The sequence below is a fragment of the Stomoxys calcitrans genome, chromosome 5 (genome assembly GCF_963082655.1).
Source record: "Stomoxys calcitrans chromosome 5, idStoCalc2.1, whole genome shotgun sequence".
NCBI lineage: Eukaryota > Metazoa > Arthropoda > Insecta > Diptera > Muscidae > Stomoxys > Stomoxys calcitrans.
This window is the reverse complement of record NC_081556.1, coordinates 143,074,393-143,102,330: the sequence shown is the minus strand read 5'-3', so window position 1 is coordinate 143,102,330 and position 27,938 is coordinate 143,074,393. Positions and strand designations below refer to the sequence as shown.

The following is a 27,938-nucleotide window of genomic DNA, read 5'->3' as shown; positions in this document are numbered from 1 at the left end:
TTCTTACCACTTATTTAAATTTTATTAAAATTTGTAATTGTACGTTTCTGTATTCGTTCTTTTTAATTATCTTAATGATACGTCTGTGTTGTCGTTAAATATAACTTTGAACAGCATAATGAAAAACAGGGTGGGAAGTCTGTTGTTTTTGTAGAGTAAAACAGGTGATCAATGCAAATTTAAGTAAATGTATTGGATTTCTTTTGTCTAACTACAAAAAAAAATTTGGTGTTTTTTTTTTTGGAAAATAAATTAACTAACTGCTATTATAAAAAAAAAACTTTAAAGAAATTCTTTGCAATAACCATGTCGTTTTTCTGCTCGCCAAAAACTACTTTGACTGACTTTGAATGCTTCGGTAATTTGTAGTAACAAATCGAATTTACAAACCGCCACCAGAACGATCGACACTGATCTTTTGTTTGAGCTGTTGGGCCTCGTGTTTTTGCTCTTCCATTTCAGCCATGCGTGCAAAGCGAGAATAGGCAACTTCGCCGGTCTTAATGGCGGACATCATCTGTAATATTTTTGAATATATTTTGTTTTGAATTAATTTATTGAAAAAAAAAACAAACTAAATTTTAAATACCTGAAGATATTCATCAAGTTCTACTTGGCCATTCATGTTGGTATCGATTTCTTTAAGGATTTCATGCAATTGTTCGCCAGAAATATCAGCATCTCCAAAGCTCTAAAATTTACAAATGGGGAAAGAAATTTATAAAAAATTCTGTTAGTTTGATTCATTTAGCACGCAGGCTAGCTTATTTTCAAGCTCACATAAAATATCGTATTGAGTCTTGTGAAAACAAAAAGTTCAAGTTTCTGATTTCAGTTTGCGTTTTTGGTATAATCCTATCAAAAGCATTGAGAAAAAAAGCCTCCTAAGTTCAAGTGTCGCCTGCCACACTTACAGTTAACTTTAACTAGTAGAGACACAAACCCATTCAATTAGCAGCACCCTGTTACGAGCTTAGCAGAGCTATGCTAACAATTTAACAGAAAAGATGTAAAAATAAAATCAAGAAAAATAATGAAACAATTCAGAAGAAACGACAACAAGAGCACCCAGCACCCCTCTTAGTTTTTGCACAGTGGGCCATTCTGTTAATTCTAACTTTAACTTTAAATGCCAATTATCTCAAATACTGCGGACTTTTTGGATATTTTGCTTTTTAGATCCTAAGCATCAAGAGCTTCCTTCACTATAAATGGGTACCCAGCACCCCTCTTAATATTCCACTTTTCGCTTTGGACTTTTTGGATTTGTAGATTTGTCCCTTATGCATTTTTTACTTTGTTAGATAATTTTTTACAAAATTTTTGGTATAATCCTATCAAAAGCATTGAGAAAAAAGCCCCCTAAGTTCAAGTGTCGCCTGCCACACTTACAGTGCAGTGCAAATATGAATTTAAAAACAATCCCATTAAATTTTATGTCCGTGAAGAGAAAGTTAACTTTAACTAGCAGAGACACAAACCCATTCAATTAGCAGCACCCTGTTACGAGCTAAGCAGAGCTATGCTAACAATTTAACAGAAAAGATGTAAAAATAAAATCAAGAAAAATAATGAAAAAATTCAGAAGAAACGACAACAAGAGCACCCAGCACCCCTCTTAGTTTTTGCACAGTGGGCCATTCTGTTAATTCTAACTTTAACTTTAAATGCCAATTATCTCAAATACTGTGGACTTTTTGGATATTTTGCTTTTTAAATCCTAGGCATCAAGAGCTTCCTTCACTATAAATGGGTACCCAGCACCCCTCTTAATTTTCCACTTTTCGCTTTGGACTTTTTGGATTTGTAGATTTGTCCCTTATGCATTTTTTACTTTGTTAGATAATTTTTTACAAAATTCGCAATGTTTGTGGTACTTTTAGTGCTCTTGTCGTCGTTTCTTCTGAATTTTTTCATTATTCATTTCATTTTTTTGGATTTAATTTTTAGATAAATTCTTAGCATAGCTCTGCTAAGCTCGTAACAGGGTGCTGCTAGTTGAATGGGTTTGTGTCTCTGCTACTTAAAGTTAACTTTATCTTCAAGGACTTTTAAATTTTTGCCAGTGAATTGGATGTCGATTAAAGTTTTCTATAAGCCTTCCAAAATTTATATTTTAAAATTAAATACAATGGATACATTAGATGTATAATGTAATGTTATGACCTACTAGCTGAACTGGGCCCGGACTATGAATATTTATTTTCCACAATTAAAGAACTTTTAGTGCAATAGCATGCTACCAAAATGCTATATATATGACATATATATTGCTTGACTAACAGTATAACCATATAAATGCCATTATCTGAATCCCATATGATCTTTATTGGTCTATGAATTCGCTCGGAGGGTTTAGGGTCATTTAAATTTGAATGTTAGATGTACTCCATGTTAAAACTACTTTATTACAGCCCGATATTCTCATGGGGATTTTGGGAGCGAGAAGGGCCCCAGGGTGATGTCCAGTGGGTTTAGGTGGTTGTTTGGACCCCAGAAACGTGGTCCATAATGTGGGTATCAATATCGTGCTCTACTCCCAAATACCTTTCATTTGAGCCCCATATTGGCATGGTCAATATGTATGCCCGTTTTAGGGGTGTTTCGGGGAGTGGGATGGTCCCCCAGACCCTTTGCCCTGAAAATATATCAGCCTTTTGCTCTACTCTCAAATACCATTTATGACATTGGTTGATTGGCGTCCCCCAAACACTTGGCCCCAAAATTGAATATTAAATACGTTTTCTAATCTCTGAATTGGCCCTGAAAATATTTATCAAATTCGTGTCTACTCTAAAAAACCTTTTATTTGAGCCCCATATTGTCTATTTGGGTGATGTTATGGGGATGGGGTGGCCCCATAGGCACATTTTGCCGAATGTTGATATCAGATTCGCGCTCTACTCCCAAAGACCTTTTATTTGCGCCCTACATTTCCATGGTCTGTAATTTTTTTTCTTTGGGGAGTGTTTTGGTGTTGGGGCGGCCCCCAAACACTTGGTCCTACATTTGGATATCGCATTCGTTTTCTACTCTCAAACACCATTTCTTTGAGCCACATACTGTCATGGTCGATTATTATGTCCGATTAAGGGGTGGTCCCACAATTGAATATCGGTCAAGTTTTCTACCCTTAAATACCTTTCATTTGAGTACAATATTTATCGTGATTGGTCTATATATATATTCGGTGGGTTTTGGGGGTGGGTCGCCCCTCTAAGCACCCAACCCATAATTTGTTTTTAGGTTACTATAAGAGGGCCTACAAAATTACGCTTAAATCGCCCACCTATCTCCGAGATCTGGAGTTTCTGGAAATTAGGGTTAGGGGGAGGGTCCGCCCCCCTTCAGATATCAACAAATTTTGTACTTTATTTTCACCACGGTGACAATTTCAAGAAAATCGTTTCAGCCGTTTTTGAGTTTATACGGAAAAGACAAACAAATAAAAATTGATTTTTAATGTTTCTGAATGCAATATCCGACCCTGTCTGTCACAGATCAACCCCATGGCAGCCGATTGTATGTACCGGATCGACCCGACACACTGCTACAAGAACAGCAAGAACAATAACTGTCACAGATACCTCAACTAGAACGCTTAACATAGCCACAGAAACATGCTGAGCTTGCAAGACTAATCTGTGGGTACACCTCCCGGGAGATAAGACCCAAAGACAGCGTATGACAGATGGTTCCAAATAAGACGGTCGAAAAGGCTTACTTCATGAGATGCTATAGTCGTCGATTGGTCTCCAAAAACAGCATGCACTCAGTAGCTTTTTACCACTTCTGAAACTATGTCCTCAGGAATTTTGTTCCAAACTGCCTGCATTTATTAACCCCTCGACCTTCGTACCGAGTATGGTTAAAATCGATCTATATTTCGATATAACTTCCATATAGACCGATCTCCAAATTTAGGGTCTTGAGCCCATAACAGGCGTATTCATTGTTAGATTTCGCTGAAATTTTAAATAACTAGTTGTGTTAGGCTCCCCTACATCCCTGTTCAACACGGCTCAGATAGGTCTAGATTTGGATGTAGCTGCCATATATACTGATCTTCCGATTTAAGGGTTTAAACCCATAAAAAATGAATTTATTAACCGATTTCGTTGAGATTTACCACAATGAGTTCTGTTGGGCCCTTCGATATTCGTCGTTATGGCCAAGATGGGGCTTTATTTGGATAAAGCTGCCATATATACCGATTTCAATTCTTGGGTCAATAAAAGCACTCGATTTTCGCTGAATTTTGACACACTGGACCGTGTTGGGCTTTTCGACATTTTTCAGATTGGTCTTAATTTGGATATAGCTGTCTTATACACATACCAATCTCCCGATTTAAGTTAGGCCAATAAAAGCTGAATTTTTTAACAGATGAATTAGGTACAATTAGTTGCGTTGGACCCTTATATTTACTTCCTGAATATAGTGGAGGTCGGACCATATATGGGTATAGTTTCTATGGGTTTATATGTGATGAATTTTTCAACGTATTATGATGTAATATATATCCGAGTTGGTGGGTTTCCAAAGTTCGGTTCACCCGAGGTTTATGTCATTGAAAAGAAGAGATTATTTTTCTGAGCTAAAGAAAATGAAATGTCTGGGAACAGAGGCTGTCCGATAATTGGCTAGATCATCATCATCAGAGGCATTGTGAATAACTTTATATGTGGGCCAAGTTAGGTTAGGTAAGAATGACAGTTCTTTACAGACTCACAACAATTTCAAGTCCCTTCCAATCGAACCCACAACACCCGCACTGGCACTCCGAGCTACCAGCTAGCAGCTCGTTTCCCTGGGTGCCTAATATGGGGGCTAAGTCAAAAATAATTTCGGTACACCCTAACAAATATCCCCTATCATTGTTATATTGCCTACCTTAAGAGCTCTGCGAATATCATTGATGGATACATAACCCTTCTTGTCCTTGTCAATAATTTGGAAGCGCTTAATGTAAGTTTGAATTTCATCCTTGGATAATTTAATGGGTATTCTTTCCCTTGTGGCACGATTGACCATCAGACCCATTTCGCCGTCCAAGAAATCGTTAGCCATTTTTAGTTGTTTCTATGAAAATGTTAAAGGGGAAAAGAAAAGAGTCAATTATTAAACATTTCTATTGCCAGATGTTTTGGATATAAACTCCTTACCTCCTTTTCGTCCTTAGACCATTTCAATTCTTCACCCATGATATCGACAATTGCGGGCAAGGCCTCTTGCGCAGCTTGAACATTAAGGAATGACAAACGCAAACGGCGAGCAACCATATCGACAGCATTGCAGGCATATTCGCGTACGCCATAACGAATTTCAGCATCAATATAGGGGAAGTCAGGGTGAATGCGATTGCCAATGATGGGCCAACGTTTGCCGGTGAGCGAGGCCATTTTGGCTACGGCAAAGGCACGATCACCATAGGATTTGGCCAAATGTTGAGCAACTTCACATTCCAAACCGAAATCTTGTACCAAACGAATGTACATGGTGGGTGTCCAACCTTGACCACCTTCGATTTTCAACAAGGAGGTAACAGCCTCAGCACGTTCAGGTTTCAAGTTGCAGGCTACCAAAGTTCCACAACGATAATAAGGATATTCATTTCTTTTCTCCATGACTCACTTACCTTTGATTGCAGCATCCACTGTATGCTCAGCCATGGCTCTGTATGTTGTCCATTTGCCGCCGGCAATTGTAATCAAATTCGAGCCACTAACATGAACAATGTGGTTACGAGCCAACGATTGGGTATCATCCTTATTGGGATCCGAGACCAGGGGACGAATACCACTCCAGGCCGAAAGCACATCACCACGACGCACCTCAACATCAGCATTGAGATAATTTTTGATTTCATTCAAAATGAATTGAATTTCATCTTCCGTGGGCTTGGGGGTGTGTGTTATGTCACAGGGTAAATCTGTGGTACCAGCAATGGTCTGTCTTTGCCAGGGCAAGAAGAAAATGACACGACCATCCGAGGTGGAAGGATCCAAAAGACCCATTTGATCGGGGCTATAATAGCCGGGCAGTACAATGTGAACACCAGAGCTGGGACAGCATATGGTCTTGACGGTGGGATCATCCATTTTGCGAATGGAATCGGTAAATGGACCTGTGGCATTGATAACACACTTGGCCTTGACTGTGAACTCTTTGCCAGACATGTGATCCTTGACTTTGGCACCGCACAACACCTTCTTGCCTGAACCATCGTCCTTTTTCAAAAGCTGCTGAACTTCGACATGATTGCATACAGTGGCGCCATGACGAGCTGCTGTCAGGGCAACAGCCAAACACATGCGGGCATCATCCTGTTGACCTAGAATGAGAACAAAGTCAAATATTAGACGAAAACTTATTAATATATGAAATAATTAATGGGTCAAAGGTCGAATTTTTTGAGCCCACCACTAGAGGTGGGTATGGGATCAAGACAATTTGCGCGATAGGCTTATTGAATGGCCATATTTTTGAGTGATTGCAATGATAAGGAATCTCCTTTTTATAACCGAGTACGAAAATTTTTACATAGCTTCTATGCATGGCACAGTTCCCAACAAATGACGCCAGCATTAAGAGGGGATAACCACCGCTGACAATATTTCTCATGTACTTGCCAGGATACAAAACCAGGCGATTAGCTTCATTGGCGGCTATGCTCACATCTGCGCCAAGATGGCCTCCGATGTAGAGCTGGCAAACTATCGATAGTCGCAAAATTCGATAGTTTTAATAATAAATATCGATACTATCGTTAATTACCCAACACCTATATTGAAATGAGAAGTAAAAATCAGGAGACCGATTTAAATAGAAGCAATATCAATGCGCAGACCAAATAAAACCCAAGTGAATAAAGGCAGTTGGAAGTCATGAGAGAAGTCATTGTATAAAATGTTAGCCTAATCGGATGAAAGCTGCGCCCTCTATAGGCGCAATGTATCTTAGAGAATACTACTGAATAGCTTATTTTTGCAAAAAATTAAACTTTTGCGATAGTATCCATCGGAAAAACATCAATCGTTATTTAGTCAAAAAATTAAATATCGATAGTGCCATCGATATTTTGCCAGGTCTACCCCAAAGGCAAAAAGTCAGGTTAGAGTAGGTAAGGGTGAAAAGAGGGTAGGGATATTATTCCACTATGGACATACACCTAAGCCTGTAATTGGCTTGTTGTGCGCTTTAAAAACTAAAAAGTAAAAAGACAGTTACTTAGAATAAGTAAAAATTATTTAGCTTTAAGTATGCGAATGAAGTTTGCCCCTGTTTCTTAATGGAATGTTCAGGGGAAATTTTGCAATTTTCAGTAATAACCTTCACTTACCATCATAGTACACAATGGCACCACACAGCTTGTCTTTCTTCAACATGGGGAACAATTCCAAAGCATCTCGTTTCGATAGATAATATGAACTCTTCACATTGCGATCGCCAGCCACCAAATCGTAACATTTAATACCCACCCAGTAGTAGGGTACCTGCCACCATCTATACAGGGGAAAAATGTTTAAGAGAGAGAGAGAGAGAGAAAGGTAAGCAAATTAGTCTTAACTAGCTCAAGCTTTATACAGTTTATGCAAGACATTACTGATATACTGGCAGCATAATAGGCAATGGATGAGCTAAATGAGGAGCCGATTCAAGCATGTTTGCTCTCTCTTGCAAGGCTTCCTTAACCATACGGTATTGTTCAAAATCTAACTACAATAAGCCACAGAAAAAATACAAAAACAAATACACGGTTTTTCATTAATTAGTAAGACAATAGCTTTTTTGTTTTCTAAGAATAAAACAGCACAGAGCTTTTAAGGCTTCTTTGGCCTTTGGGGAGAGGAGAAACTTACGCCTAGGATAGCTTTCTGCAAATAGCGTACACCACCATGAATCAGTTTGGTGGACCTTGATGAGGTGCCGCTGGCAAAATCATCTGCTTCCACCAAGGCGGTCTTAAGGCCTCTGGTAACAGCATCCAAGGCACAGCCGGCACCTGTAGCACCTCCGCCAATAATAAGTACATCGAATTCCTCACCACTCATAAGGGATTTCATTTGTTCGGCGCGAGAAACAAGAGTACGTTTACGTTTCGGTGGTCTCTTCATTTCGGCCACGGCCTATAGGAGGACAAATCATAACCTCAGTATTAATGATATTTAAAAAATAAAATAATAATGTAAGCCTTGATTCCCTTAATGATCTACCTACCGTATGTGGGGTATTCCATCGATCTACAGTCCATGTAGCCAAAACTGTGCCAATTGTTGCACTTAGGGCGGTAACGCCCACTTTATATAGCCTCGATGCCATGGTTTAAACTAAAAAGAAAAAAAAACGGATACTCTCTGTGTCATTGCAAAATTATAGTTTAGATTAAGAGGTGTTAAAGATTTTTTTTTGCTTTTTCGGAAATCGCTTATTCCAGCACATCTGTGAGCCTTCTTGGTATGCCCCTGAATGTGACACTTCCAATTCAGTTTTCCCCAAAAAACTTGGATATGTACACTCAACCAAATTTGTTATTCAAAGCAGCGAAAATGTTTTGAATATAAACCTGATATAGCTCCCATCTAAACCGATCTCCCGATTTGACTTCTTGAGCTCTTACAAGCCGCAATTTTTGTGCGATTGGGCTGAAATTGAGCATGTAGTGTTTTGTTATGACTTTCAACGACGGTCTAAATTGGTCTATAACCTTATATAGCTCCCATATAAACCGATCTCCCGTTTTGATTTCTTGAGCCCTTACAAGTCGTATTGTTTGTCGGATTTGGCTGAAATTGAGCATATAGTGTTTTTTTTATGACTTTTAACAACTGTGCCAAGTACGGTCTAAATTGGTCTATAACCTGATATAGCTCCCATCTAAACCGATCTCGCGATTTGACTTCTAGAGCTTTTACAAGCCGCAATTTTTTTTGTTTGATTTGGCTGAAATTGCACAGGTAGTGTTTTGTTATGACTTTCAACAACTGTGCCAAGTACGGTCTTAATCAGTCTTTAACCTGATATAGCTCCCATATAAACCGATCTCCCGATTTGACTTCTTGAGCTTTTACAAGCCGTAATTTTTGTCCGATTGGGCTGAAATTGAGCATTTAGTCTTTTTTATTACTTTCAACAACTGTGCCAAGTACAGTCTATAACCTAATGTAGCTCCCATATAAACCGATCTCCCCATTTGACTTCTTGAGCCCTGGAACCCGCAATTTTTGTCCGATTTTGCTGAAGTTGAGCATGTACTGTTCGGTTACGACTTCCAACAACTGTGCCAAATGCGGTCCAAATCCCTCTAAACCCTGATATTGCTCCCATGTTAACCATACTCTCTATCATACATGTTCAGTTCCTAGAAGCTTTAATTTTTGCTGGTTTGACAGAAGTTTGGTATGTAAAATAAAATTATGCCCTTCAGAAAAACTTTTTTTGTATAAATTTTAAGCAGAATCCATGGTGTTGGGTTCCCAAGATTCGGCCCGGCACGTTTTTAATTGTTTCTTCTAAAATCTCCTTCATAATGAAGCAGCAGCTATTTTCAGCAAACAACAGACTTTTCAGCAGTCATCCTGCTGCTCTGAAATGGCAGAACTACTGCTGTAATAGCAGAACTACTGGCAGCAAAATTAACTACGAATGGTCAGCAGACAATGTTAGCTATTTTCTGGAAACTTTTTTTATGCGTGTACAAATAATGTGCAATAAACAACAACAACAAAAGGTTATTTGCGAAGTGGCTGTGCGACCGCAAATTTTTTTTTTCCAAAAATCTTCTCTTTCACTTAATTTCTTCTAACAAACGCATCATAAATTCAGCAGCAATCATTTTCAGCAAACTGCAGACTTTTGAGCAGTAAGCTTGCTGTTCTGCAGAACTACTGTTGTAATAGGAAAATTGCTGCAGTAATAGCAGGAAAATTAACTACTAACAATCAACGGATAGTGTTTTCCATTTTCAACAGAATTTTCTATGGGTGTATAAATATGTATGTATGTTATGATGCCGGTGTCCACAGTATGAAGACTTCCAGGCCATCAGTCCGTATGGAAACTTAATTAAGTATTTAATTTGTTTATCGCATTTGTTTGTGGCCCACTTAAAACTTTGGTCCAAATTTTTATATAATATTCGTTTTTTTCTCTTAAATTTCTTTCATTAGATTCGCAAACATGGTGTCGATGTCCAATTGGAGGTATGGGGGCCCTCTTGGACTTGGCCCCAAATTTGGAAATACATATTTTTTGTTATACTCCAAAACAACTTGTCATTCAAGTCCCTTATTGCCTCCAATCGGTCCACATTTAAAGTTGGTTGTTTTCGAGGATAAGTGATTTTTGAGGTGGGACGGCTTTTTGAGAATTGGTGCCTGTTTTAAATATGGCACCAAATGAGATTTGGTGCCATATTAGTATTGTAAATTACTTTACATTTGAGTCTCGTACAACCCCGACCGCTCTTCATGTTCGTTTGGGGGTGGGTTTTGGAGTGGGTGGCTTCCTTGGGACTTGATCCCAAATTTTTTAATAAATTCGTATTCTACTCTTTAAAACCTTTGCTTTTAGCCCCATATTGTTCCGTTCTAACCACATCATCCTACCCAATTTGCGATCATTTCAGGATATTTGGTTCAGTCGTTTTCGAGTCTATTACTAACAAACAAACAAAAAAATTTTAAATGACAGGAAATAACATAGAACAGTTGGTACATTCTTTGCCGTTAATGAAAGAGTTGCCAAATCTACTCACTCATATACTGAAAAAACCAAATGTACCATGAACATTCCATTAAGGAACAGGGGTTACTTCTCTCATATCAATGAGTGCAGTCCCATCAAAGGTTAAGCTCAATGAAAAGAGGCCTCCTTTTTTATGATGGGTCCGAACTGATAGTAACACCACCTGGTAGAGAAATTTTAACATCGCAGGATACCTCAAACAAGTATCCAGCACTATTAAGGGGATAACCACCGCTGAACACTTTTCTGATGTTCACGCCGGAATTTGAACCCTAGAGTTCAGTGTCATCGGCGTACATACTAACCTCTGCGCCACGGTGGCCTGGAATCCTCACTGATACATCACTACAGTTCAAACCGCAAAAGGGTTCTACCACACATCCGCACCCGCAGGGCATAGGAAAAACAATCGAAGCACACGTGCAGTATAAGCAACATCGTATAGCGATGACTGTTGTCATTCCATAAAGCCACTTCACTTAGTTGATGTTTAGGTTAGGTTGAAAAGACGGTGCAGATATTAATCCGCCCCTTGCCACTATTTACATACCCCTAAGCCAGTAATCGGCTTGTTGTGCGCTCTAAAAACTATAAAGCAACCTCTAGAAAGAAAGCAACCTCTAGTTTAAGTTAGGAATTCCGTGCTACTTACAAAATCCTTAATTGTTTTCAATACCACTCCCCTATGTTGGTTCATGTCTAGTATTGTGTCTCCACCTAAGTGCCGGTATCTGTTAGACGCGAAAGCCGGGCAATGACAAAAGAAATGCTCCAACGTCTCATCATCTTCCCCGCATGCCCTACACATGCTATCATTTGCCGTATTGAATTGATACCACGTGGCACTATAAATCTTTGCCAATACTGCGAACAAAATAATACCAGGCGGTATTGGCAAAGTACCGTCATTTTTTTATCAGTGTATTCACAAAACTTAAAACAGGTTTATATTGGGTTGCCCAAAAAGTAATTGTCGGTAATATAGTAGTAATATAGTCGGCGTTGACAAATTTTTTCAACGGCTTGTGACTCTGTAATTGCATTCTTTCTTCTGTCAGTTATCAGCTGTTACTTTTAGCTTGCTTTAGAAAAAAAGTGCGCGAAATTTTGTTTACATTTGTTTGTTTGGCGTCAATTTTAATATGGGTACCACATGTATTGAAAGAAATTCATTTAACAAACCGAATCAACGCTTATGATATGCACCTTAAACGCAATGAATTCTATCCGTTTTTAAAACGAATCATAACTGGAGATGAAAAATGGATTGTTTACAACAACGTTAGTCGAAAACGATCATGGTCCAAGCATCGTGAACCAGCTCAAACCACTTCAAAGGTGGTATCCACCAAAAGAAGGTTATGCTGTCTGTTTGGTGGGATTGGAAGGGTGTGGTATATTTTGAGCTGCTTCCAGGGAACCAAACGATTAATTCGGATGTTTACTGTCAACAATTGGACAAATTGAATACAGCCATCAAGGAGAAGCGACCAGAATTGGTCAATCGTAAAGGTGTCATATTCCACCAGGACAACGCTAGACCGCACACATCTTTGGTCACTCGCCAAAAACTGAGTGAGCTTGGCTGGGAACTTTTGATGCATCCACCATATAGCCCTGACCTTGCACCATCAAACTACCATTTATTTCGATCTTTGCAGAACTCCTTAAATGGTAAAACTTTCGGCAATGATGAGGCTATAAATAAATATGATTAAAGTTCATTCTAAGTTTTATTAAAAATGCATTTACTTTCTTTTAAAAAATCCGCAGTCCTTTTTAGGCAACCCAATATTAGGTTTATTTGACATTTCTATGAAGGAAATCTGTCAAATAAGCCTACTTCAACGCTACTTTAAGTTTTAACAGAACATAGGCATAATTCTTTTAATAACTTTTTGCTTCGGCGAAAGCGATTTGCATTCCATTTGTTGTGGTATCAATAATAAAATGTAAACTATTCCCTGATAAACTATCAAAATAAATAAATTGATCGTTTGTTTACATTCGTAGCTAAACACTATTTACATAATGGTACATAAATAATGCAAATTACTAAATACATATGTATGTATGTACTATTCACACACAATAATATGAAGAAATGTGAATGAATACGATTGTAGTGATAAGTGAATGACAGCCCAGTAGCCCAGGCCACTAGTTCCAAATCTGTTTATTCACTCGTATCAAAGTAATCAAGACTAGCTCCATTTTTGTTTACTTTTAGTGTAAACAACTGTTAAATTTAACATGGGTTGGTCATTGGAATAACCAGTTGACCCTGGAACTAGTAAAATGCAAATTTTGGCCATGAACATTTCACTAAGGAACAGGGGCAAACTTCTCACATATCAATGAGTGCAGTCCAATTCAAGTTTAAGCTCAATGATAAAGGGCCTCCTTTTTATAGCCGAGTCAGAACGGCGTGCCGCAGTGCGACACCTCTTTGGAGAGAAGTTTTACATATCATTGTACCTCACAAATGTTGCCAGCATTAGGAGAAGAAAACCACCGCTGAAAATTTTTTCAAATGGTCTCGCCAGGATTCGAATCCAGGCGTTCAACGTCATAGGCGGACATGCTAACCTCTGCGCTACGGCGACCTCCACCCTGGAACTAGTACTTCTGCTAATTCCAACAAACTAGTTCCGTAATTGATTTCTTGGGACATTTGTCAAAGTTTGAAAAATACTTCTTAATTTTCAGTTTGATCTCGTTTTTTTCTCTGTCACTATCTCTACTTGCACCATTTTGTAAGTTTTGTCAGAGGCCGACGAGGAGATTATGTTTGGTGTCTTCCACGCATCCTCTAGCCTACCGACGTCACTTTGTTTATGATGGAATAACACAATAAGCATTACTGCACAGTAACAATTATCCCAATAAAATTAAATTAAAAAAATTTAGAAATCACTTTTAAAAAATTTTTTTAATGAGAAATACAAAAAAACTTATGCCGAAAAAATAAAAAAAAAATTGCCGTCTGGGGGACTCGAACCTGGGTTTGCGAAAATATCAGTGGCATGCGAATTTTTGGTGGTGCCAATTCTTTCTCGCACGCAAGAAGCACCATAATTGTTTTAAACCGACCTGTCAGCAGTACATGTTACTAATTCGGTAAATAGTATTTGAGAGCTAAATGCATAAATAACTTAATTTCTTAGAATTTCGTGTGAAATGGAACTGCAGAAACAAAATTGGCTTTAAAAGATAGCTACTGAACTATTCATCATCTAGATGGTGCCAACTGGGAGGCTTTTAACTAAAATTGACATTGAGTTTGGTATATCTTGTTGGGACCATTATGCTTAAGCCGGCTGGCATGCTGACTGAAATGGTCATTGAGTTCGGCATATCTTGATGGAAATATTGTCCTTATGCCGACTGGAATGTTGTGATTAGTATCCATGACAAATATACAAGACCTCCAGATCGAAATTCTTGATCTTAGAAAAGAAATGAACCCATAAGACACGCACTGATGAACACATCTCGCCATCAATTAAATGGGTTCTTTGAGGGAGGTAGCAAATCTGACCGGGGGCATGGTACTTCAAATAAAGGGTGATTTTTTTAAGAGCTATAGGAAAGCTAAAAAAAACATAAAATTTGGAAAAATGCATGAAATCTATATTTGGACCGATAGTACGGTTTATATAGTTTAATGTTTGAAGAATATTTCATGCAAATGTTGACCTTTACTGCCCCTCAAATGGTCCATACGCTTAGTCCCAATTTGGCATACTCTTACCAACATTTTTGCCGATATCTCACGAATAAATGCTTCAATGTTGCCTTCTTATGCGTCAATTGAAGCGGACTTGTCTGTACAGACGTGGGCTTTAACATAGCCCCCATAGTGTAAAGGCGCTAAATCGCACAATTTAGGCGGCCAATTGACTGGTCCCGAACGTAAAATAATATGTTCATCGAACGCGTCTCTCAATAAAACCATTTTTACGCGTGCTGTGTGGCATGTGGAAAGACCATATGTCATGCAAGTCAAGCTCTTCCATTTTGGGCAAAAAAAAAGTTGGATATCATCTCACGATCGCGCTCACCATTTACAGTTACGTTACGATTCGCATCATTTTTGAAGAAGTACGGTCCAATGATGCTCCCAGCCCATAAACCGCACCAAACTGTGACTTTTTCTGGATGCATTGGTAGCTCTTGTAATGCTTCTGGCTGATCTTCACACCAAAATCGACAATTCTGCTTATTAACGTACCAAGCCAAAAATTAGCTTCGTCCATAAAATGAGCGAAATATACTTCAACTACTAATAACCGTTTTTATACCCTCCACCATAGGAATTGGGTGTACTGATTTCGTCATTCTTAGAAATATTCTTCTAAGACCCCATAAGGTTTATATATTCTTGATCGTCATGACATTTTAAGCCGATCTAGCTATGTCCGTCTGTCGAGTGCAGGCTAACTTTCGAAGGAGATATAGCTTAAAATTTTGCACGAATACTTCTTATTAGTGTAGGTCGGTTGGGATTGTAAATGGACCATATCGGTTCATGTTTTGACATATGTAGCTGCCATACAAACCAATCTGGGATCTTCACTTCTAGAGCCACTAGAGGGCGCAATTTTTATCCGATTTGAAATTTTGCACGACGTGTTTCGTTACGACTTCCAATAACTGTGCTAAGTATGGTTTAGATCGGTACATAACCTAATATAGCTGCCATATAAACCGATCTTGACTTCTTGAACCACTAGAAGACGCAATTATGATCCGATTTAGCTAAAATTTTGCATGACGTGTTTTGTTATGACTTCCAACAACTGTTTAAAATATGGTTTAGATCAGTCCATCACCTGATATAGCTGCCATATAAACCGATTTGGGATCTTGACTTCTTGAGCCTCCAGAGGAAGCAATTATTATCCGATTTGGCTGAAATTTTGTACCACGGCTTCTCCCATGACCTTCAACATACGTGCAAATATGGTCTGAATCGGTTTATAGCCTGATACAGCTCCCATATAAACCGATCTCGCTATTTTACTTCTTGAGCCCCTAAAGGGCGCAATAACTTATACTATGATCTCAAACATACAATTTAATTTAACATGATATAACTCCAATAGCATAGCAATTCTTTTCTTTTATCCTTTGTTTGCCTAAATAGAGATACCGGGAAAAGAACTCGACAAATGCGATCCATGGTGGAGGGTTTATAAGATTCGGCCCGGCCGAACTTAGCACGCTTTTACTTGTTTGTTTTATTTAATTTTTGTTGTAGGCATTTAAAATAATTTCTAATTTTTTAAAAATAAATTTTAATATAGATACATACATATATTATTTTTGATATTAGCTTTTAGTATATGTTTGTAGTCTTAATAAAGGTATTTTTCTATTTTTTATCCATCGATTTTCATAAAAATTGCAAATTTAACCCTCATAAACAATTTTTTATGAACTACATATGGTATCCATATGGTCAATGCATTTTGTACACAGATGCTGTATCCCATTTGATGTGTGAATGTGTGTGTATCTGTAATTAACATCACTTACAACCCCTCTTGCGGTAAACGCAATTTCTATGTAATTTAGCTGTTAACACAATGATGTAAACGAAGACGGCGCCCTTGAACTGAAAGCTGTTTAGTTCAGTGCCACTTAAAAAATCTCAATTATTGATGAAAGGCGGATGACAATTGTTAAAGTAGAATTATTTTGTTTTTGTTCCATATGTAAAAATGCGTGAGGTTCATGACACAATGAAAAAAATTATTTATAAACTAATTTTTAACCGATTCACTTCAACTCTTCCCCACTATATGTATAAATATATTACACACAACAACATTTATGCAGGTAGGTACGAGAACAAAATACACAAAGTGGAGAAAAAACAACAACATCGCAATTCGAATTGAGTCATCACTCCGTTCAGATACTTATTTTAGTTTCAATTTCAAATACAAATGTTTGAAACATGGATTAATGTTGAAATGATTAATTTGTTTATAATTAGTATAAAAATCCACACATACACATAAAAAAACTAAAATAGCCACTGAACTGTATAGAATCATGGCAAATTGTTGTTAGGTTTATTCATATTTTTAACTTAATTTTTTTATTTTTCACTTGACAATATTGAACTTAAGTATTTCAAGCACGCAGAGCTTAATTTTTGGATTTTTTTATCCATTTTTCTATACATACATTTGTATTGACAATTGTACTAAACTTCTATCTTCTAGTTGAAGCACTGTATTTTCTTCGTAACACTTCACTCTTTATTTTTTTACATGAGTGTCGCGTTTTAATAAAAGTATCCACATTCCATTGGAATGCCTTTTTCGATACTAAAGAAATATTTTACGCATCCTCTTCTAGAACTGCCGTCATCCAACTTCGACTGAACTTTTGTATACGCCATACACAAACATGTACAGCGGCGAATTGCAGTAGTAAGTAAAACTTCTAAAAGGCCTTATTTTGGGCGTCAATAGGTCAATTAAATGTTTTGAAACCTAAACGGAATGTTCAGTTTCAATACCGTTACCAGTGATAGTCTGTGGGAAACAACGACGTATATGATAAACATTTCCGACGTATAATACATACGTCAGAAATGTCATAAACCTAGTAAAAAAAAACTAGTTTTTAACAGATTTGAAAAATAATTAGGAAAGCAACGCGTATTTATCAGGTGGCCGCATCAACCCAGCTGAAGGAATTTGATATGTCAACTCATTTTTGAATTCACCGCACAAAAATATAAACTTCAAAATTGTGTTCGCTGCTGTTATTGTTTTTAAACTTAGGGTATATAATGGCACGCGTCTAGCAACCTCATTCACTATCAGTTTCACTCAGGAAACTTAGGTCTATTGTGTCGCCCCCAAAAGATTCAAAAAGCGTAGAAGAACACTGATGAAATTTACGTCAGTACAATGCCAGACAATAAAGGAAGAAGATTGGGAGCCAACAGGCATGACAAAACGGCCAGGAGGTCTGGAGAAGCTCCCTCCAATATGTAGTTTGAAGCTATATTAGTCAAGAATAATTTTAACAGGAAAATAGATTTTGTGTAGCCTTAAACCTGCACCTACTCTAGCAATTTCAGGGCAGTCTCACAATAGGTGATCAACCGTCTATGACTCCTCCTCATTCCCACAAATCAAGCTTAAGTCCGCCATGTGACCAGCACAAGATCATAGTCTTGGCATTGCAATGGCTTTTTAGGACATTCAGTAGTGAGAATAGCAGATCCATCACATCTGGGAGAGGTCCCCTGAACATACCAAGTTACCTAATATTTTGGCAGCATACTCTGAACGGTCACACACCATGATGGCAACGTCGTCCTCGCAGCCAACAAACTCTAATTGTCCTTTTCAAATGACCTGAAAATTTGACACATATCCAAGAGCCAAAAAAGGGTACACAACCCCTTCTTGTGGTGATTAATCGCTATTCACAATCTTTCTATTTGAGCCATTTGTTAGCATTCACTTGGTAAGCTAAACCTGCCATCTTGGTGGTTTTGTGGGTTCTTGTAGTCACATTTTCATGTGAAGGTCCAAAGTATCGATCGCCGCGGGAATAGGGCGGCCATTGGTTAATTAAAGGCGTTAATAACTCGCCTTGTCATATCGAGCAAGAGTCGGTGCCGCCCGGGCTCTCACTGAGACTCTCCGCTTGATACCGCTGATTGTCCGCGACTGCCGTTGCAGCTACTCCGTATGGAGGATTCCACTATCCGCAACCTGTGGACGCGCCCGCTAGCTCGCAGCTAAGCTTATCGTGACAGCAATGAACACCGCATAGATCAAACCTCAATGTTCCAGCCAGTTTTGTGGATAAATCCTCTGGAGCTAATTGGTTTTTTTGAACATTTTTCATTATGTGTTTTCTTGCCACTCAAAAATTAATAAACTTCTATCTTCTTGCTCTGATTGGTCGAAACAAATTTGCTGAAAATTTTAAATGTTAGGGCGAATCGAGTTTTCATCGTCCTGTTTAATAATTTTGACATAACAAGTTCCCAAAAAAGATGATTTGTTGTAATAATTCGCCGATGCGGGCACATCATTTAATACGCCTTGTAAGAAACCGTACAAATAGTTTCAACATTTGTGAATTTATGAATATGGCAACACTGGTGCATAGGTTAGAACGTGCTCCTTTAACAGAAAACTTCTGACTTCCAATCCTGGCGAGAACATGAACAACCTTTATTACTCGTATTCTCCCCCACTAAAACATACTGGCGGCATTTGTGATTTCTTAACGTGGTCAAACCGCTCGGGAAGTAGAGCGGTGATTATGAATAGATTTAAAATACAAACTTTTCTATCAAATTAAAAAAAAAAAACACACGGCTCAAATGGAATTCTCTTTGCGTAACATGGTGACATAATTGCCATTGCAGAATTTTTTCTTGCAAACTACAAATGAAAATATATGTTTCCATGGAACATGAAATAAAGTTATTTGCAAATAAAAACGATTAATTTCAGTGCATACATATGTAAATTATTAGCCAAAAATGATTAAAAATCGGACAAACTAATAAATCGATATTTGTCGCCATCTGGTAGTCCACATAAATGTCTTGGCTGCAACCGAACATTTCGCTAGAGGTGCGTACTGTCTTAACATGGAATGTAATAGCAGAGCTTATACTTTTTTCTCTTCCTCCCCCCGTCATTCTTAATCAGTAAAGTTTACACATGTAAAGCAAACATGACGAAACATTGTAATAGTTCTGACCTTTTATTTGAGAGAGTATTTTTTGTGAACAATGCCATTGATTTCTTAAGGAAGATGAGTTACAACAAGTATATAATGGCTACCAGTTCGACTTCTTAAAGGCCTCTATACGCCAAGCCCTATTAAATGTCAACACTGTACCAACTTTTGTTTTCGCCCCACACAAAATTGACTACACATCAGCGCAGCGCAACCAGCTGATGCGTAGTCATCAAACCACCACCGCCAAGCTACTTATTTCACCACAGTCAATATATGTGATTTTAGTTAAGTTCATTTCATTAATGACACTAAGAGAAAATGTATGGTGTATTTCGTTTCTCTTGAAACTATTCAAGTGAGAGATGGTCTCTACATTGTAAATAAACTGCAAAGAACCGAAACTATAGTTGAAAAAATCCAAAGAATGTAAAAGAAAAATTTTACTCAATTTTACAATTTTAAACATTTTTTTAAATGCAAACTTATTTATTTAAACCGGTATTCACAAAACTTAATTTGAAATAGGTTTATTTGACATATTTCGCTTATATAACTGTCAAATAAACTTATTTTAGGGCTTCATTAAGTTTTGTGAATAAGGCCGTTAGTTTTCTGTATGTAATTAAAATATAGTGACACTTTAAAAAATAGAATAAGATTAGCAAGAAACGTTCGCTGGCACTGCGCGGAAGCTAGACTTCGAAAAGCTACAACAGATGGCTACAGCATACTCCACTCGATTGACTCAATTGCTTCAAGAAAACACTACTTATCACGATGATATAACAGCACCATATCAAAACTTTGGGCATTAGGCTTGGTATTATATTATGCTTTTGGAATAGTTACGCACATTTTTAATTGTTTCCGTACCAAAACACGTTTTTTTCTACACTTATTGTTTCGTTATTAAATTTATTGCTCCGCAAATAAATAAAGAAAAACGAACCATTGAAATCAGTAAAACAAAGAAAAATTATGCCGGCAATGGTTTCTAGCGTTGCCACTAAATTTTTTTTGCCATTTTCCTCACTATTAGCAGAGTACAACTTTTCCGCCGACGTTTTCTTTTTGATATGGAGTTTAACAGCATTCCGCTCGAAAAGCTGAACAGAATACTCTGCTTAAAGGCTGGTACTACAATATATTCGTTTTCCGCAGTTGAAAACACACATTTTTCACGGTTCCTTTTTTGAAACACTACAAAAATCTCAATGAAAACAATAATTCTATGAAGATTTGCCGTGCCGCAGTGCGACACTTTTTTGGGGAGAAGTTTTTACATAGTATAGTACCTCACAAATGTCACCAGCATTAGGAGGGGATGTTTTCGATAGGATTTGAACCTAGGCGTTCACCGTAATAGGCGGACATACTAACCTCGGCGCAACGGTGGCTTCATCTTTCGAAGCTAGGTGCCTGGGATTTTGCACAAATTCTTTTTATTAGTGCAGGTCGGTTGGGATTGTAAATGGGGCAAATCGGTTCATGTTTAGATATAGCTGCCATATAAACCGATCTTTGATTTTGACTTCTTGAGCCTCTAGAGGGCGTAATTATTATCCGATGACAATGACTTCTTCTATGACCGACTAGACTTTTTGAGCCTGTAGAGGCCGCAATTGTTAATGACTGAATTTTTTTCTATCTGTTCAAAATCTATAAGGCTTGCATGGAAACCCATTTCCCAGTTATAGGAATCAAATCTTATACGATTTAGCTAACATTTTTCATATTGACTTCTTCTATGACCTCCTACATGCGTGCCAAGTGTGGCCTGAATCGGTCTAAAACCTGATACAGCTCCCATATAAACCGATCTCGCGATTTTACTTCTTAAGCCCCTAAAAAGATCTCTGAAATTTTGCCCATTGACTTCTACTATGCTCTCCATCATCAAAACCAATTATGGCCCGAATCGCTACATAACCTAATACAGCTCCAAAACCATTTTTATCCATTATTCATTGTTTGCCTATAAAGAGATGCCGGGCAAAGACCATGACAAATGCTGTCCATGGTGGAGGGTATTAGATTCGGCCCGGCGAACTTACCTCGCCTTTACTTGTTTGTTTCTATTTTTATTTGAAAAACAACAACAGCTTCACATGATGTTGTTTTGCGTCGTAAACCACGCCAGATGTGTGGAATGCTATTCTATTATTTATGTTCGCCTGTTATTGCCGGTCATGTGTTTTGATTATTTTAGGTATTTTTTCTGGCTGCGACCAGGCAATTTCTTCTTCTTATTTCTTGCGAAAAAAATTAAATCTTCTCTTTCATTGTATATAATTTTAGTTTACTTTCCTTCTAACAACCCCATCATAATTTTAGCAGCAGTAATTTTCAGCAAACAACAGACTTTACAGCAGTCAGCCTGCTGAAATTGTCAACATTTAGCTATAACAGCAGAACTACTGCTGTAATTGTGGCAAAATTAACTAATAATAGTCAACAAACAGTGTATTCTATTATCGGTGAATTTCGCTGCAATTTGGCACAGTGAGTTGTATAATCCGTGCCCGATATGGTCAACATAGGACCACAATTTTCAGCAAACTACAGACTTTACAACAGTCAGCCTGCTGAAATTGCCAAAATTTAGCTATAACAGCAGAACTACTGCTGTAATTGTGGCAAAATTAACTAATAATAGTCAACTAACAGTGTATTCTATTATCGGTGAATTTCGCTGCAATTTGGCACAGTGAGTTGTATAATCCGCACCCGATATGGTCAAGATAGGACCACAATGTGATACAGCCGTATACAGGTCGATATAAAGAATTTAAATTTTTTATCGGATTTTGATGAAATATAGATATATAATAATTCCTTGGTGAAGTTATTCAAAGTTCGACCGGCTGAACTTTTCGTTTTTACTTGTAAATAAACTAAAGCGGTTTAATTCAAGTGATGTCTAAATATCATTTAATTTTCTAAATTAACCTATTAACACTAGAAAGACCAACTGGTCATTTTAGACGATTTTTAAAATTCATTCGAAATATTCATCGACAAAAAATTTTTTTTGTGTAATCTTTACGTTTAACGTATTCTTTTATTTACTTTTTTTTCAGAGATAACTATGTGGCATACCAGGATTCACTGAATAAGGTTAAGCCAAGCGATCAGCCGATATACTTTTTTTTAATATTTGACAGTACTTGGCATTGAGAATGTCAACTTGTTCTCTTTTTACATTCATTCTTTGTTTACGTTTTCTCCTATATGATGACATTTTCAATCGTCAGATTTGACATCCTTAATGATGTTTATGGGGCCTATCCACTTTATGTTTTTACATGTGACCTAACCTTCTATTAGTGAATCCTGGTGGCATACCTAGATTATTTCTTCGAATAAAAAAACTCTAAACTTTTCTTTTGATATATTTAATTTTTATACCCTCCACCATAGGTTGGGGGTATACTAATTTCGTTATTCTGTTTGTAGAATCTCGAAATATGCATCTAAGACCCCATAAATTATATATATTCTTGATCGTCATGATATTTTAAGTCGATCTAGCCATATCCGTCCGTCTGAAATTTTGCACGTGGTATTTTGGTATCACTTCCAACAATTGTACTAAGTATGGTTCAAATCGGTTCATAACCTGATATAGCTGCCATATAAACCGATCTTGGATCTTGACTTCTTGAGCCTCTAGAGGGCGGAATTCCCATCCGATTTGGCAGAAATTTTGTTTATTGTCTTCTTCCCGAACTTCTAATATGGTCTGAATCGATCTATAGCTTCATACAACTCCCATATAAACCGATCTCCCGATTTTACTTCTTGAGCCCCTACAAGGCGCAATTCTTATCCGAATGGACTGAAATATTACACAATGACTTCTACAATGATCAGCACTTAATTCATTTATGGTCCGAATCGGACTATAACTTGATATAGCTCCAATAGCATAACAGTTCTTATTCATTATTCTTTGTTTGCCTAAAAAGAGATACAGCGCATTTTTTGGGTAACGGGGGAGGGTCCGCCCCCTTCTAATATCAACAAATAATATAGCCTATTCCTCCTTCCTGACCATATTCGTAATCTACTCCCGAATATTCATTCGAGTCCCATAATGTCATTATCGTCCAATATGCCTATTTGAATGGGTTTTGGGGTTAGGGCAGCCCTATTGGATCCAGATTTTGATACTAAATTTGTATTCTACTCCCGAATTCCTTTCATTCGATCGGTCCACTTTTATGTTTGGCTGGTACTTTTGGGGTAAGGGGGAAGGTCCGTCCCCCTTGAGATATCAAAAAATTATATAGCCTATTGCTCCATCCGGACCACTCCCCACGATCTATGAAAATTTGAAATAAATCGGTTCAGCCGTTTTTTAGCCTATACGGAACAAACAAATTTACAAACCCACAAACACAAATTCATTTTTATATATATAGATAGATGATCTATATATTTTTCTGTGAATATATATATCAATATTTTTTTTAAACCGAAATATATTTAGTTTGATAAAGGAGCATAATTTTTAAAAAGAAATTGTTTCAATCTTAAAATTTTCCAGCTAAAAATAAACCCGGCCATTTTGACCGGTTTGACCTTACTTAGGTATATAGAAATCTTGGTCTTTCTAGTGTTAAGCCAAGTCATTAAGAAAAATAATGTAGTGTAGTGTAATCAAAATTACTAACTTTAAGTCTTTTTGAACGTCAACTGTAAATGTGCAAGTAATATATTGTACAAAAGGATGTCAGTTACATTAATGACAAAAGGAAACAGCACAGGCCTTTGCCGTTGTCCTGCGTTCGAAGCCATCAATACAATTTCAACAGATGCACAGAATCAGGTGTATGCCATGGGAGTAGTGTAATTGCGTAGACAAAATTCTGCCATTACACAAAAAAAAACACATGCATTGGGAAAAGTACAGCTAAAAGATAGGGTTGTCGAGCGTGGTTAATGTACAATAGTATTTATATCAGGTGTTTTCGCAATAAATTCGGTATAAGTTCAACATATCAAATGACGAAACGCGTCCCATAATGGTTGGTGTGTATTGCGATCTCTGGCTTTCCTTTTCAATTTGCAAAGAAAATCTCCGATAATTGAAAACGCTATGTATTTTTAAGACTAGTTAATTCTATTAGTTACGCCCTTTTGCCTTTGAAGCGCCAGAAATCAAAAGTTGTTAAACTTAAACTAAATAAATACAAATAAACGTTCTCTTTTTTTTTGTATTTGTATTTGTATTGTTTTTTTTTATTTTCACAAATATTTGGCGTTTGTTGTATGCATTAACAAATTTGATGTTGAGCCAATCAAAAACCAAGCCAAAATGTTATTTCAACACTTTTTTGCTTACGCTAACCTACACGCCCCTTCCGATATCGAAAAATGATAACCTATTTTCTTTCCAAAGCAACTTACTCAATCTGTGAACATTTTGAGAAAATCGGATTGCCGTTTTTGACTCTATAACGAACAAACAAACAAACCGAGTCCCATATGGTCATGACTGGCTAATATGGTCAGAGGTGTGACCCCCAGTACTACGACCTGATTTTGTATGCCAGATTCGTAATCTACTCCCGAATACCTTTCATTTGAGCCCCATATTGATATGAACATTAAATTTGTCTGCTTGGAGGACTTTTGGGGTTGCGACGACTTCCTAGGCACTTGAACCCAATTTTTAGTACCATCGTATTCTTCTCTTCAATACCTTTCATTTGATACCCATATAATTCCGATCAGTCCACTTTTGATTTTGGGTGGTGTTTTGGGATAAGGGCGACGGTCTGCTCCCTTCCGATATCGAAAAATTATAAAGGGTGATTCTTAAAAAGCTATAGGAAAGTCTTAAAAAAAACTCCTAAAATTCAGAAAAATGCATGAAATCTTTATTTAAATCGATAGTACGGTCCATATAATTTAATGTTTGAAAATTATTTCATGCAAATGTTGACCGTGACTGTGCCTCAAGTGGTCCATCCGCTTAGTCCAATTTTGGCATACTCTTTCCAACATTTCGGCCGGTATCTCACGAAAGAATGCTTCAATGTTGTCTCCCAATGCGTCCATTTAAGCGGGCTTATCTGTATAGAGATGAGCTTTAACATAGCAAGTCAAGCTCTTGCATTTTGGGCAAAAAAAGTTGGATATCATCTCACGATAGCGCTCACCATACACAGTTACTTTTCGATTCGCATCATCTTTGAAAAAGTACGGTCCAATGATGCCACCAGCCGATAAACCGCACCAAAGGTTAGGTAAGAGTGGCGATCCTTTACAGACTCACTTAGACAATTTTAAGTCCATTGTGATACCACACGAACCCACTACCCCTGCACTGGTAATCCAAGCACGCTACCAACTCGGCTACCGGGGCGCCCAAAAACCGCACTAAACTGTGACTTTTTCTGTATGCGTATGCTGGCTGATCTTCACTCCAAAAATGAGCTTTGTCGCTGAAAACAATTTTTCGATAAAAAAAGTAGATCTTCGGTCAACTTTCCAAGAGCCTATTCACTAAAAATTCTGCCTTGCGGTAGGTCGTTCGACTTCAGTTCTTGCACCAGCTGCATTTTGTATTTTGCACAAGCTTTTCACAAATCTTTTCACGTTGTTGAGTAACAAGAGACCCAATTGCTGCGAACGGCGACATATCGATAATTGGTGGTCATCATTAACACTGGCCGATACAGCTGCGATATTTTCTTAAGTTCGCACTCTACGTTAGCGTGTTGGTGGTTTAATGTCCAACAATGTAAATTTGGTGTGAAATTTAGTCACAATAGCTCGAATAGCCGCTTCAGTGGGTCGATTAAACTGACCATAAAATGGAAGAAGCGCGCGATGATAATAAAATTCAATGATTTGCAAGCATTGTGCGTTTGTAAGACGATTCATGGCTAAATTTCAGACCAAACTGAAGATGTTTGACAATGAAACAAAACACGAAACGTGCGTGAGCCAATGTTGCCAAAAAGGTAATAGCAAAAAAAAACACCCTTTATAGCCTATGTTTCTTTCCAGACCAACCTACACAATCTGTAAAACTTTGATGGTAATCGGTTCAGCCGTTTTTGGTTCTATACGGAACAAACACAAATTGATTTTTATACATAAGATTTGTTTCAGCCGAATTTGACTTAAAGTGCAGTTTCAGTTGCAGTTCCTACTAAATTTTTCTTTGAGTGTAAATATATACGTTAATTTAATGCTAAAAAATACATCAAAAAGTGTGACACCCAATTATCCACTTAAATTTTTAAATTTATTAAAAACTATTTTTTATAAATCTTTATTTGCTTTAATTCAAATATTAATTTTCAACACATACATAGTTAGTGTAATATCAATAAGTAAAACATTGACAACCAATCATCTTGAAAACAAAAACTACAAATCATTGACACCTCAAAAACCACAAATACCGTTTAATTAGCTTTTCAGTGTTTGTATGTATGCACCACTTTTATATTCTTTTCAAAAAAAAATGTACATATGTAAATTAGTACGCTCAGTCAGTGATCTTTTAAAAAAACACATAAAATGACATAAAAATAGAATCCGTCTGTTAATTATTTAATTTTCGAAAGCTAACGGACTGCAGAAAAGCACCAACAACTTACTATGCCCCAGCAATGACTTTTTGATAGTGTCTCCGTTTTTAGATGTCGTTGTTTTACACTCTCATGAACCCCCGCCGCCGTTGTGTGCCATATTATGGGATATGTAATGCACATTCAAACTAACACACACACACACTCAAATGCACATGTACTTCACATACACATTCCAAAATTCAACACCTTTTGTCACAGCAAGCAAAGCAACACCATAAAGACAGACCCTGACCTGCCAGACACTGGACTAATTTTTCTAAATTTTATTGTTATAAATAGTTGTTGGGAAATCCTGTGGTTTGTCTTAATCAAAAAAGAAGCGAATGCACTTTGTTTCAAACGTTTATCAAAAAAGAACATTCCCATCATGTAACGTGATTGCACAACACTTTTTTTTTAAAAAATTTAGAATTTTTTCATTTCTTTGATTTTTATTTTTTTATATGAAATTTTTTAGTTTATCCAACGTTTTCCGGTTGTCACTATGCTTACCCGTTATAATTTATAAATAAATAAAATATATATGTATTTTTTATTAATAATTTGTTTCTTCCACCGGCACCGGAGACGACAACCGACACACTTTCACTAAGCAGAGAAGATCTTAGTGATTTTATTTCCGCCTTACTTTAATCGCTCTTGCTTGAGGTGGCCGATTAATTGAGATTGATTTTGCACATGGGTTGATGTGTTCAATCTGTTTTTGAGATTTTTTTCGAAAAAAAATACAAATCACCTCTTCGTTAATTACTAGATGTTCACTACCATACCGAACTGGTGTGTATTTATTGTGCAACTGCAGTCATGAATTTTTGCCACAACCGGCCGTAGTGCTATTTGGCT

General features: G+C 37.2%; 1 protein-coding gene across 3 annotated transcripts; it reads right to left on the bottom strand.

Moving 5' to 3' along the window:
- Positions 1 to 27,892, bottom strand: LOC106092285 (glycerol-3-phosphate dehydrogenase, mitochondrial). Of its 3 annotated transcripts, none has more exons than XM_013259097.2 (10): positions 27,588 to 27,892; positions 8,221 to 8,330; positions 7,863 to 8,129; positions 7,607 to 7,719; positions 7,343 to 7,506; positions 5,639 to 6,334; positions 5,166 to 5,578; positions 4,894 to 5,082; positions 590 to 691; positions 1 to 517 (listed from the first exon to the last, which is right to left on the bottom strand). In XM_013259097.2, the coding sequence occupies exons 2-10, from the start codon at positions 8,320 to 8,322 to the stop codon at positions 383 to 385; spliced, it is 2,181 nt and encodes a 726-aa protein (XP_013114551.1). In that variant the 5' UTR covers positions 8,323 to 8,330; positions 27,588 to 27,892; the 3' UTR covers positions 1 to 382. The 3 variants fall into 3 exon arrangements, with proteins under 3 accessions (XP_013114551.1, XP_013114553.1, XP_013114552.1); XM_013259099.2 differs by having other exon boundaries at positions 27,832 to 27,853; XM_013259098.2 differs by lacking the exon at positions 27,588 to 27,892 and adding an exon at positions 16,945 to 17,082.
- Positions 27,893 to 27,938: the final 46 nt, after the last annotated feature.

Coding starts and splice junctions, on each gene's coding strand:
- LOC106092285 (XM_013259097.2), bottom strand. CDS start 8,322: ATGGCATCGAGGCTATATAAAGTGGGCGTTACCGCCCTAAGTGCAACA. Junction 7,720..7,862: donor TGCAGAAAGCTATCCTAGGC/GTAAGTTTCTCC, acceptor GGCTTATTGTAG/TTAGATTTTGAACAATACCG. Junction 692..4,893: donor ATATTCGCAGAGCTCTTAAG/GTAGGCAATATA, acceptor TGTAAATTTTAG/AGCTTTGGAGATGCTGATAT.